This window comes from Tamandua tetradactyla, chromosome 22 (genome assembly GCF_023851605.1).
Source record: "Tamandua tetradactyla isolate mTamTet1 chromosome 22, mTamTet1.pri, whole genome shotgun sequence".
In the NCBI taxonomy this organism is placed as follows: Eukaryota; Metazoa; Chordata; class Mammalia; order Pilosa; family Myrmecophagidae; genus Tamandua; species Tamandua tetradactyla.
This window is the reverse complement of record NC_135348.1, coordinates 29,828,799-29,842,357: the sequence shown is the minus strand read 5'-3', so window position 1 is coordinate 29,842,357 and position 13,559 is coordinate 29,828,799. Positions and strand designations below refer to the sequence as shown.

At 36.1% G+C, this 13,559-nt stretch overlaps 1 protein-coding gene across 1 annotated transcript in view; it reads right to left on the bottom strand.

Annotated features, from left to right (window-relative positions):
- The window catches only part of SLC7A11 (solute carrier family 7 member 11), a 64,502-nt gene that overhangs the window by 48,887 nt on the left and 2,056 nt on the right, over positions 1 to 13,559 (bottom strand). The window contains exons 2-4 of the mRNA XM_077140018.1: positions 10,672 to 10,798; positions 6,978 to 7,093; positions 1,687 to 1,812 (exon numbers count right to left, since the gene is read on the bottom strand). Coding sequence (XP_076996133.1) covers positions 1,687 to 1,812; positions 6,978 to 7,093; positions 10,672 to 10,798 — 369 coding nt within the window. The remainder of the gene's footprint in view (positions 1 to 1,686; positions 1,813 to 6,977; positions 7,094 to 10,671; positions 10,799 to 13,559) is intronic.

Genomic DNA, 13,559 nt, shown 5'->3' with positions numbered 1-13,559 from the left:
AGAGAGGACCCACAGAAAGCAGAGAGGAAGTTACTGAAACCAGAAGCTCAACAATGAAACCTGGGAGAGAAAGCCTAGTGGATGCTAGCCACATGCCTTGCCAGGTGACAGGGGAGCCCCCAGGTTGCCAGCAGCCTTTCTTCAGGGTGAAGGCATCATCCTGTTGAGGCCCTAATGTGGACATTTTCATGACCTTAGAACTATCAACTTGTAAGCTAATAAATGCCCATTGTGAAAAGCCTATCCATTTCTGGTATATTGCATATTGTCAACTTTAGCAAACCAAAACAAGTCTATACTACTATCTATAAAGTCTTACACCAAAAAGAAAATGAAAGAAAAAAATCTTAGGTTAAGGGAATAGATATCACCTTTTAGAGTCTAAATCAGGACCAATAATATGGAGTTTCTGTACTTTCCAAAAACTAAAGAAACCCCACACATACTACTACATGTTTAAGAAAAAGAAAGAACTAATGAAACAGATTATTTTGCCTGCATTTCTGATGGACCAGATACACTATGAGCAGGCCAGCTCTTTGGGGGGCCAAGGTGAACTGGGAGAGCGAGCTCACATCTTCTCTTCACTGTAGACTATAGTGTTAACAATCTTCATGGTGTTTATTCTGAGTTGGCTAAGGCTGCTGATATGATGCAGACATTTAGCCGCGGGGCTCTAAGGTCTCCCACTAGGCTTATTAAACGGACAGCAGCAGCTCCCCTTCCCCAGCTACCGGGACTGATGTCCCAGTGTTGTGGCTGCTTAAGACCTCTACCAAGGCAGTGATTTTATTGACCTTTGGCATTTCCTTTTGCCTTCTGTAATTCTTCTCCTGCAACTCCATTAAATTGCACTATAAATTCCCTTCCTTGGAACAGACAGCATCAAAATAAACATTAAATACTTAACATGCCCAAGTTGTATGTCACTCCTTTACAATTTCATCTCAATTTCTGATTTATTTCCTACTATAATAACTCACTCTGACTTTCTTATTTCCTAACAATTTCCACTGGATCCAGACAATTGTATGTTCCTCCCTCCCTAAAACAACTGAAATTCCAAATAACATTATCCCCTCAACCATCTCATCTTTTCTTATTAAATGATAAACTCTATAACACAAATAATCTCAGGAAATAGTGAAACATTTCCCGTAGAAATGCAAATTTTACATGGAAAATGATGTAGTGATAAAGATTAAGTTTTTACAACTATTTGTATGGTCAGATATTTGCATTTCAGGAAAGCTATTTCTATTTCCGCCTTTCCTCCTGTCAGCATACTGCTCTTAAGGTAAAAGGAATAATAACCAGAAGGTAAAAGGATTATTGATCATCTTTCATTATTTTCTAGGTGGTTGTTCTTTACTCTTTATGATGAGCATTGAACTATTGCAAAGTAAAAATAGGAAGTCATATTCAACTGTAGTAAAAATAATTAGCACATTGAATCTTTACTCCAAGCAGTCTATACTGAGAGTATTCACTGATGCCATTGTGTTGCCTGGTCCAGTCTTAACCCCCAGTGTAGCAGCCTTTCAAATCAATTAGATGACAGTACAAAGTTTATGGTCCACAAGCAGAGACTCATTAAGAGATTCTGCTAGTACAAGCGAAAGTTAGTGTTAGAAGAGACCAAAAGCAGACACGTATTTTAAAAAGCATTTACTTTTCAGTCCATACCTTTAATTAGCTGCATAACTCCAGGGACTATAATTATCAGAATTGCTGTGAGCTTGCAAAAGGTTAGGAAAATCTGTATCCGGGCGCTCCAGCTGACACTCATGCTATTTAGGACCATCACTATAGCTGAAAACAAAGAGACGCAGGTACAGAAGGTTAATCCTCATCTGAATGAAGGCAGCTTAGATCCTTGCCACTATATATGTTTGAACCAGGAAGGCTGGTATTAACTAGAAGCACATTAAAAATGCAGAATTCCAAGTCCTGCCCCAGACCTCCTGAATTCAAATCTGCCATTTTAGCAAGACCACCAGGTGATTTTGGGGGGGGGGGGGTGCATGGTCCGGGAATCAAACTCGAGTCTCTTGCATTGAGGGTGAACATTCCACCACACGAACCACCTGTGCACCCCCACCAGGTGATTGTTATGCATATTAAAGCTTGAGAAGCTTGGATGGAACCTCTGGACAGTAAGAATACTTGTTCTTGGTATAAGTCAGTAAGAAGAGACACTGTAAGGCTCTATCAATTATTTGAAAATCCTGAAGTCATCACAGCATGCAATCTGATTGGTGCATCTGACCCTTTAGCTAGATACAGTAACTATTTCCCACTTCAATGATGGCATGCATACCCTGCCATGGAAAGTCATACTCAAGAATGTCAAGAAGGGACAAAAAAGAGTTGCCTGAGATGTCATCCTCAAGACTAACCTTTGCCAGCACTTCTCTTCTTGGTTCTCATCTCCATGTTCCTTAGCACACTCAGGAGTAATTTTGTACCTACCCTAAGCGTATAGGCTTCAAAGTTATGCTTTGTGACTTGAAGAAATGTCATAAATGACCAGACCAAAAGAGTTCCCACATAGGATGCACATTGGGCCTGAAGCCAATAAGCTTTCTTAATCATACTGTCTATAGTTTCTTAAGCAGTCCTCGCTATCCATCCTCCTGTTTTGTGGACCATAAGAACTGTGAAGATACAACAAGTATTGTTCATTTCAGCAATGCTAGTATCTAGCTCCTTTCCTCGCTCAAGTAGATAGTCAGCACATTTTTTGTTGAATGCATGAATGAATGAAAAAGCTGGAATCTCTTACAAAAACGATTTTCAGCTAAGGAGGCAGGTGAGACCTTGGCTCCTCTGCAGGCAAGACTGAGGTTATGCTGGATAATGGATTTCAACTTCCCATTCTTTCCAAAACTTTAAACTTAGCGTTAACAAAACAAACCACTTCATGCTTGGAAGTTTGCACATAATGTATATAAGCACTAATTTTCAAAAGGTATAAACAAATAAAAACGTATGAAGAAATTACTCAGGGGATAAAACAAAACACAGAATTCTTATAATTCAAGCTGTAAGTGGGAGTAGTTTTCCTTATGTTCAGTAATGAGTTCTTTTCAAACTTTCCATTGCCTGATATATTCACTAATTCACTTCAGAACTTAAGAATCGATGTGAGTATTTTCAATGCATAATATGTAATAGAAAAAAATATGGAATCACTGTAAACCATTAAAGGAGGTGCAATTAAGATGTATCCATTTAATGGATTACTATATAGCCCTTGAAAAATCATGAGGCAGTTAAACATTTATTAACTGAAAGGGTATTCATGATATATAACTGGTACAGCAAGTTTCAGAGGGATGGAGTGATAGACGAACATACAGACAGATGACTAAGAGATGATAGGCAGATTAGGTAGACAGAAAAATTACACAGAGAGAAAACAAATAAAAAGTCTGAAAGAACATTTACCAAAGCACTAATAGCATCAATATCATCTATTGATGATAGAACACTGAATGATTTTCAATTCATCTCGTTTACTTTTGTGCATTATTTAATTAGAAAATGCATGAATCATTCTTAATGTAAAATTATCAATAAAGCTATTTTCACTTTTTTTTAATGAAAAGCACAGATCAGAAAAATACAGAGTCAATGATCCCATACAAAGTTAAATAGGGATTAACCATTGAAAAAGCATTGGTCAGAACTATGAGAAAGGCAGACGCCCTGAATAAGCTACTGATAAGAGAGGCTAACTGTGATGTTTTATTTGTGCTGAAGCAGAAAACACGAAGGAATAGACAGGTCCATTGTTTATGGCAAAGTGCATCATTTTATCACATGAAGGACAAAATAATAAGATTATCTCTTTCCAAAATGGAGCACTTATATATTGAAAATAATTTAATGCAACTTTGCTCCCCTCTTCATCATTTGATGATTCCTTTCCTTTCCCATTGCAAATATCTCTGTGAGAAAGGAGTCATCAAATTGGAATGAATATTTTTTAGTTAAGGAAAAAGGAGAAAAGATTGGTCTAAGGTCCCATCAGCACAAAAGAGGATTATCTTTTTTTTTTTTTTAATGGTGCTCCTAAAACATTAAGCACTCTATTTCTGAGATCACTCTACAATGAAAAAGAGTTGTACAAAGAGGAAGGGGGTGGGGGAAGGGGAGAGGAAAGGAGAGAGAGAGAAAGAGAAAGAAATAAAGAACAAAGTAAGGACATGTTCTTCCTTTTGGATGACATAGCCATCTATATATCTGAGACGAGGAAAGAGGGTTTGTTATTTTCTTAAAGAGTGTACATGTTAGAAAAAAAAAGAGTGTACATGTCCAATACCACTTATAACAGAAAAAAATATTGTAGGGGATTTTCTTTTTATTTATGTAAAGTTTTCTTAGACAACCAGAAGAAAAATCAAACAAATATTATGACTTGGGTGTCTCCCATTGCTTTCCTCTCAGATGGTGGAAATGAAAATTCTGGCTAAGACTGGTTTATTTCTGAGGTTTCTCAAAACTCTGATTTATCTGATCTGAACACCCAGATACTGTGCTCATTATTTGGTAAGCCAAATTTCAGCTGAGATGTAGCTCCAAGACCCTGAAGGCTGCAGCTTAACAAGTAACAAGGGCACCAGTACAGAGGCATAGTCTCAAGTGACCAGAACTGCTGTTTCATCACCAATCTTTACAGCAAAATTTAAGTCTATGTATGTTGTTTATCCAACAATATTGAAAGGGGATTTGGGATTCACTAAATACAAGAGCTTTCTCAGTTTCTGAAACAATACTTATTTTGTTTTTGTATGTACTATCTCCCCACATTGTAATAGTCAAAGAAATCTGAGCAAGCTCTCTGGTCTTAGTTTTACTTCCTTTGAGTAATAATAGCTAATTTTACACATGAGGCACTATTTATATCAATTTAGGTTATTTTGGGCTTGCCCAAAACTTCACCAAAATGAAATATATTTGCTTATATATGACACAGTTTCCAAAGAACTGAAATGCAGCAATAATCACTATATTCATAAATCCTGGAGATAAGAAAAACATATTTGAAGGAAGCTGTATTTGAAGAGGATGTTTAGGGGAATGTTAACAACTGATGCTGTGATTTAAGGACTGGCCAGTATTCCTTTCTGCACTGATGGTAATTGAAATCTGCCTTTGGTTTTGCAAAGGGAGATTACTGAGCCCAGATATATTTGGTTTTCGTACAAGCTCAGGTTCTTCCTGACTTCTGACTGCTTTGTGCTAAACTGATAAAATATAAGAATGCTGTATGTATGCAACAGGACGAGTTGAAAATGGATCTTTTCACTGCTTTTTTGGAACAGCTTCCTGAGTTGCCTTTTTTTCTTTGTTAGCACTCATTTCCTAGATGCATTAATTCCAGAGAGACTGTATAGCAATAAATACCTTTAGAAATCAGGAAGACCATCTCTAACTTACTATTGGAAATTAAAGCATTAAGCATTAAATAAACTATTATCATATGGCAGATGCTGTGCAAAGACTTTACACAGATAATGTTATTTAATTCTCATATCTCTATGAAATGGTTACCACTATTGGCCTTATTTTTCAGATGAGCAGCTGGAGCCTGGGATATCACTTAATCTGCCTGTATGCACACAGGTAGAAGTGTGGAGATAATAATGGAGCCCAGGTAGTCTGATTCTAGAGCCTATACTTTTACCTCTAGCTCAGTGGTAACAACTGAGGGAATGGTTCACTAAAAGACATCTCTGATCTCATGAGCATATCTAGTTCTTTCAAACTTACAATGGCTCTTGTTTATCTTGGCTGGGATTTGAGGACACTTAGATTCCACATTTTATTTGCCATCCTTCTAAATGATATGGTGGTTGCCCTGCAGTATCTGTGTATTCTGTTGCTATGCATATCTACCAAAGAATTCATAATTTTGGTAATTTAGTTTTGGTAGAAATGGAGCAGGTACTGCCAGACTTCAGAAGATTTAAAGAACCACTCTGGGTGCTGTATTTGAATTGTTAGGAGAGAACCTGTCATACATTTTCAGTTCTTTCATATAACTTGATGCTAAGAAGAAACAATTTTGAGAAAGAAATAATACACTTGTAAAACTGTTTTGTTTTGTTTTTTTTTTACAATGCAATCACAAACATTATTTGTTTGCACCTCCCAGTTACTCCTATGAGGTATGAGAAGTTGGTCAGGCTCTTTACTCATAGGAAATTGAGACTCCAGTTGTCAGGGATGGGTCTTATCTTCTCCATGCGATAGTCAAGGGTTTGGATCTATACTCATAGGAACTTAGTCATATTTGGGTTCATATAACTCAAGAAATTTTGTGCATGCTTCTCTTTTTTTATTTCCTTTTTTAAAAAGTTCTACTATTGTGAAGTTTCTATTGCATCCATTGATAAAAAAGGAACAATCTCCTAGTGGGAGAACATGAGGTAAAACTGAAAAATACCACTGTTAATCAAATCTTGAAAAAAGACTTTTAACATGAGCATCAATAGGTAGCTAAAAGTGTAACACTGAGATTGAAAGCTGTTAACATTATAACAGGTATGAATACAGCACATATACCTAACATATAAACATAACTCTGTGAGGACAAGCAGGTTATAACTGCCATGGTATTGCTGAGGCAGAAAAATTTTAGTTCAAAAATCCATAAGAAAATTAGGTTTTTGTCTTTAAAAGGTTCTTTTTATGTACAATCTCTTTACTATTTTATTAACATAGTGATTTTTGTGTATTTTAAAAGATTAGCCATGCGATCTATGGACCAATGTAAAAACTGGTATGCAATGTAATATCAAGGAGCACTCTAAATTCCCATTTTTTCTTTATTCTCCAATACAAATCTGGTAAGGAACTGTAAGCAACAGAACACAATGTAGAAAGCAGTCCTACCATGCAAAAAGACTGAATAAACTTTGTTTCTGATCATTGTTTTTTCTTTTCATATTTATACCTATAATACTCACTTATGCCCAGAGCTGTAATGAACTTAATTGCAAGTTCAGGAATTTCACATTGAATGAAAAATGGTTCCAGAATATAGCGTCCAAATGCCAGGGATATCACAGCAGTGGCTGCAGGGCTAGAAAAAATAAATTGAGAATATTAACTACAGGAAAAAAATATATAAGCATTGCTACTAAACATTTTCTACCACAAAGTACTATTTCTCAGCATATGGAACATGTTAAATAAGAAAAGTCCATTATTTTCAGAACTCTCTATTTGGTTAGGTTGTCATGGAGGATAGAGATGAAACCTTGTCGATAGCACTACCGGCCAAGTTCTTAACTTTCCGTATCCTGGGGAACAGGGCTGAGGACACTCTACTTTGCTGTGTCCTTCTATATTTGACGTTTTTTTCCCTTCTGAATCTAGTTTATTGCTTGAGATCCTGACAGAGCTCAGTCTCACGAGAAGCAGATTTCCTTGTTGGTAAGTCCAACCACAGCTTGAATTTGTTAACTGATAGAGATCTAATGGGTTGGGTCATGGTCAGGAGAATGAACACCAAGCTTGGTCTTTTTTAGTGTTCATAAATATTCTTTGCAAATATAATCTTGTATCATTCTTACATTCCATTGTGTAAATGGAAACTTGTAGAACCAAGCGATTATTCTTAATTCTACAGAAATATTCAGATTCAAAGTGTAACTTGAATCTGAAGTTGAATCTACAAGAACACTTGTAGCTTTATACAAGTGAGAAAACATGCACGAGACCAGAGAGTGAAATAAGTTTAGGTACATAGTAAAGCTGATAATAAGTCATTCTAATTTAATTCTTCAAATATTTCTATGAAAAATGTATGCCTTTTAATTTAAATGTATTCTTTGGATATACAAATAAGGCATGGGATTATCCAATTTCTCATGCTAACTTCCCCTTTCAGCTTCTCTTCTTTCTTGTGGTTACCCAAAACCCTTCCCTTATCTGAGATTATAGAAAACCTACCACCATTATGTGTTCCCAGCCTTGATGTGCTGATACAAAAGAGCACCATAGATTTCTCGATTCTCAGTTTTCCCAGATTGTCCTGTTCTCCCCCAAAACAAAACTATTTTTTCATCTTATTCATCCTTTCTGAAAATTTTTGATGTGTAAATCAAACTCTGATCACATTAGTACAGTACTTTCAAAATATACTCAGGATACACAAAAACCTTTAACACTGCACTCAAGGCTCCACCAGATCTAAACTTTGTCTATCTTCATTCTACTTCCTCCCCCTCAAGAGATCCGAATGTCTTCTGCCTGGAGCCTCTTCAATCCATTGACAGTTCTACTTCAAATCTTAATTCAATCTTCCTTTGCCCAAAGAAGCTTCACTGGCCTCTGGCTGGTTCAGATCCTCCTTAAAAAGCCCCTGGCGTCCCTTTCACAGTGCTTATCACAGTAGAAGTTTTATATTCACTTAAGTGATTTCTTGGGTGATGAAATTATTTCCCTCACTGACCCTGAGCAACATGAGTACAAGTGTGTCCATCTTAATCACTAGTTTATCCCTGGTGTTTAGTACAATGTCTGTCATATAGTAGGAACTCATTAAATATTGAATGTATATTGAATGAGTGATTCAATTTAATGACCCCTGTTAGGTACTGCTGGGTGGTATTTCTTTTCTTGAAACCTTTCTTTCACAGATTATTTCTGTAAAGATTGGCATAATGTGGAGGTATACTCTTAATGGGGAGAATTTTAGCATCATGGTTTTGGTAATAGAGGAGAAATGTGAAAGCACTTAGGTGTCTTGTCACCCCTCAAGTCATCCATTTTTCTACCCGCAGAAAAGACCAACCCAGAAATATGAGTCCATAATTTCAAAGGAATACATGAAGTCATAGAAGAATCATCTAGAACATATCTAGGTAATTTTCTTTCAAAACAACAATATACACATACCAAACATCAAGAGGGAGTTTCTTGCAATTGAAACAAAATTTGGCTGTGTGCTGTTTGGGAGCAGGTACTGTGGCTCATTCCACCTTAGATTTCTTCACCTTTTCTAGCACCATTCAGCAGCAGTTTGTAAAATGGACACTTGAATGAATGAGCAATGCGTCAGGGCTAGACAGATGGCACGATCATGCTCATTTTATAGAGGAGGCTAGAAAGTCCAAACAATGAACCAAAAGCCACACGGCCGATCGATGGCCAAAGAGGGATTCAAGTTTATCATATACCAAAGCCCCACCCTGACAGGCCAGCCCTCTCTGTAAGCAAGCACTCTTCTGGATGCTGACTATGTTGTATTCAAAATATTAAAACGCTAAATTTTCAGTAATATCAAAAGAATTTAATAACTACAATATGCAGGCACTACAAGCAAGCAGTGTAAGTCTTGTGTAAAAGTATGGGACCTGATCTTATGTTCTTTAAATGCTTGCAGGTTTGACGGGGAAACAGAACACAGATGCCTAAAATATTAAGTCAGCATTCAAGGTATCAGGTTATATGTCAAATGAGAAGCAGAGGTTGCATTTTTCAGAATTAGGAGAGGAAAGAAACACTGTAAACGAGGGTGAACAGGAAATGAACTGTAGAAAAGATTTGATTTAAGTTGACCTTTGAAGAGTATATGAGATTCAAATAATCAGAAAGGAGAAGGCACATTCTAGGCAAAGGGATTTTAGAGAAGGAAGAAAATACTTCCTTATTATCATTTTGTTATAACAAGTTTTAAATAATTCAGAATTGTTCAAAACAAGAACAGACAACAAAGCATTGAGTACTGGTCTGAAACTCTTTGTTTTAAAACTGTTTTAGGAACATAGAATTGCTAGAGTCTGCTAAGACCCCTAGGATCATAAAATTCATGATTAGTGTTGAGTCAGTACTTATCAACTCTGCATTTGTGGCTTACTGCAAAAAAAAAAGAATAAACGTTCATATGAGATCTCATCTGTGTATGTTTGATAAGCTTACAGTAAGAACAGGCTTCTCTAGTTATTTCTTGTTCGGTTCTGTAATCAGATTGTTCACATTTTCTGAAACTACATTTTACTGAAGCAGTTAACCTTAAGGAACTGTGGTGCTCTAAAACACTCACATGACGTCATAAGTTTCCCACAAAGTTTAAGGAACATTGCTACTCAGAGTGATGGAGCACTTTTTGGTTTGATTTTAAACCAAGACAATGAAGAAGCGAAACACATTCTTACACAACAAAATCAAAAGAGATTTTCACAATCGTAGTTCACTGATTTGCCTAAAGTGAGGAAGTGAGTCATCTACGTCAAATAAACTTTCAGTTTTTGGAAAGCATAAGACTTAGTGACACACTAAGCTTTAGGCACGGAAGCTCCTTTGTCACAAAAATTGAGGAAATTTAAATGACTTAATGCTGTGATCAACAATAAGAGAAAACTCCAGTTTCTCGTATGACATTTTATTATGTCTGGTCAGCCAAAAAGTATGATTTATCAAGGTGGATTTTCATGCTTCATAGCATTTTAAAACAAAATCTTTCCTGGAAATGTCCCAGAGAGTAACTGAAGATTGAAGAAAAGCAGATCCTTTATCAAACATTTTATGTCCTAAAGTAGGCATGTTTATGACACAGTCACATCTATTAGTTAAAAATAATCAGGCCAATTTAGACCAGCATAATGAAGAAGTTTATTTTTCCCTTTTTTTGTTTTCTTCCATGTATGTTCTTACCGTATTATGAGCAGTTCCACCCAAACTCGTACAAAAGCTGGTAATGGGCCAAAGACTTCCAGAATATATGTGTAATGACCACCAGATTTCTTTATAGTGGTTCCCAATTCAGCATAGGATAAGGCACCTGTGAAATATTTATGATTAAAATAATTGTAAATCTGATATATTATCAAGTCACCCAGCAGTAGAATTGATGCAAAAAATGTTTGTGTTGGGAGTGCAAGGGTAGTTCAGTGGTAGAATTCTCACATGCCATGCAGGAGACCTGGGTTTGATTCCTGATCCATGCACTTTCCCCAAAACAAACAAACAAACAAAAATTCAACAAATGGTGCTGCAATAATGGGATACTCACATGGAAAAATAACGAAAGGTGACCCCTGCCACACAGCATACAAAACAAAAAAAAATGTTGGTGTTGCCTGCAACGTACTGCCAACTCTGGTGTGAGTGATGGCCTTATTTCAAGACAAAAATAGTCATTAACTGCCAAGGGCCACCAAGTACCTCTTGTGACATCCTCTAATTTGAGACCTAGTTCATGCTATTAGAACAACGTAATTTTACTTGAGATAGTAAAGGCAAATTTCTAAAACAATATCATATGTTTCAGAATTTAGAATCTCAAACCTTGGAAAAAGGGAAAAGAAGCCAATAATACTGACCAATTTTTAGAAGAAAATAACCTCACTCCAAAACAAGGAATTATTCCAGACTGGCCTCCTTATACTGAAGATCTTTTAAATAAATGATATTTACATGGAAAATCAAAATAAACAAGTTTTGTCTATTCTTCAGAACATATGGACTCGAGGCCTTACAATACTTCGTTTAATTTATAGGACATATTTTCTTCACCAACAAAATTAATATTGACTCAGATATTATCTAGGAACAGGATAAAGGTTTTCTTGGGTATTTTTGAAATGTATACTTCTGGGTGGTTGAAAGAGCATGCTTTTTAAAAAGAGATGATTGAATTTATATTTATGTACATTAGGTAAAACAGATTATAAGACTTTCACATTTATTAATGAACTTCACACGGACTTTAGGCAAGTCACTCTCCCCAAATCTCAGTTTCATCTCCTTTCAAGTAGAGCTCTCCATCTCTATTCATAAAGGAACCATGTGGGTAAATATGGCATTGCATGCCAAGGGCAAAACTGAACCTGATACATGGCAAGCCATGAAGAAAATACAGATAAACTTAGGCAATTTGAGCAATTTAATCATGAAGAAAATGAAAAATATGCTTTAAGATTATGTGAAAAGTTCTATCCCTGCTACTAAGTGCTCAAATGTAATACACTATTTTTGTCTAACCTACCTCAGAGACAGAAAGTGTGGAAAATGAATACTAATCAGTAAAACTTCAGATAGAACTGTCCGAAATGAATATAATTCGGATACTTGGTGAAATTCAAGTATCACTTATTTGGTTTCTGAAACTCGTGCTGCATCAGAATCACTTGGGAATAATATTTAATTTTAAAGCAATCAAGAAAAAAAAGACTCTGGGGCCTTACCTCAGACCCACGAAATCACAAATAAGGGTCCAAGAATCTCAATTTGTTTAAAACTCCCTCAGTTGATTCTAAAGTAACTAGTTTTCCAACTTATATTTGGGAACCACTGATACGTTATAGCTAATTAACTAGTTGCAACTCACCCTGTTGGAACCCAGCTGCCATACTAGCATGCTGGCCAGAAAAGCATCTAATATAAAATGTTATTGGGAAGACGCTTAAGTACTTCAGACGTCATTGCCAGAGAATCAATAGCCAGGCCTGTGTATGCTTTGCTGAAACTCTAAGATGGTTGTCCCTAGGTTTAAATTGAGTTCTAGAGGAATGAGTTTTTCATTTAAAAGTCTTAAGCTCCATAACCATTTTGCCCAGATGAGAAAAGTTCAAACAGGATGTAAAAATCCACCTATTGACTCTAGCTTTTAAAAAAGTTGTAAATCAAATATACAGATTCCTTATACTTAGCACCAGAATTCCATAGAGATTTTTGTTTGTTTTTGGGTGCATGGTCCGGGAATCAAACCTGGGTCTCCCGCATGAAAGGTGAGCTTTCTCCCATCAAACCACCCGCGCAACCGAACCATGGTGGTTATTAGAACAACGCAATTTTACTTGAGATAGTAAAGGAAAATTTCCACGCACCCCTGAGTTGTAAAATAAATATTTCTGTTCTCACATTTCTGTTTTGTTTCCTGTTAGGGAGGCACTTCTGTTAAAAAAAAAAAAAAAAGTGACTCCTAGTAACTAAAGTGACATATGTAATGCAAATAAAGATAAGTAGATGAATATGAGAGCATACTCCCTATAATAAGTCATCAGAGAAAACCAACTCAGGCCCAACCTTAGCCAGCCCTCTCAGCTGGTGTGTTCCTGGTGAAGTACTTTGGCTTTATATGAGATACTTATGCATAAGCATATTTTCATAGTACAAATCAACATCACTGATAAGAGCATTCCATATAACTTTTTTTGTTTGTTTGCTTAAAAAAATCTAATCACATAGTGAGAGCTGCATGCATATAAGTATGCAAGGACCAGGAAGCTGGTTGTCGTTTTCCCTTTTAGGCACTGATTTACTATGAATATAGGAAGTGCTGTAATAGCATTAAAGTCTGAGTGTGCACAAATCATTTAAGAAGACCAACAATTAGATTTCTCTTTATATCTATAAATATATATGCCAGAAGCATTTCAATATTAATAGTGTCTAATGGTTCTATCAGAGCTTTCATAACCAAATTAATTCAAGTCTTCTACAAGGATGAAGGATAGAACAGGGAAAATAAGCATAAACAATCGTTGCTAAATATTTTATAAGGCACATCCTATTCATATTAAGTGATACCACAACTCTTT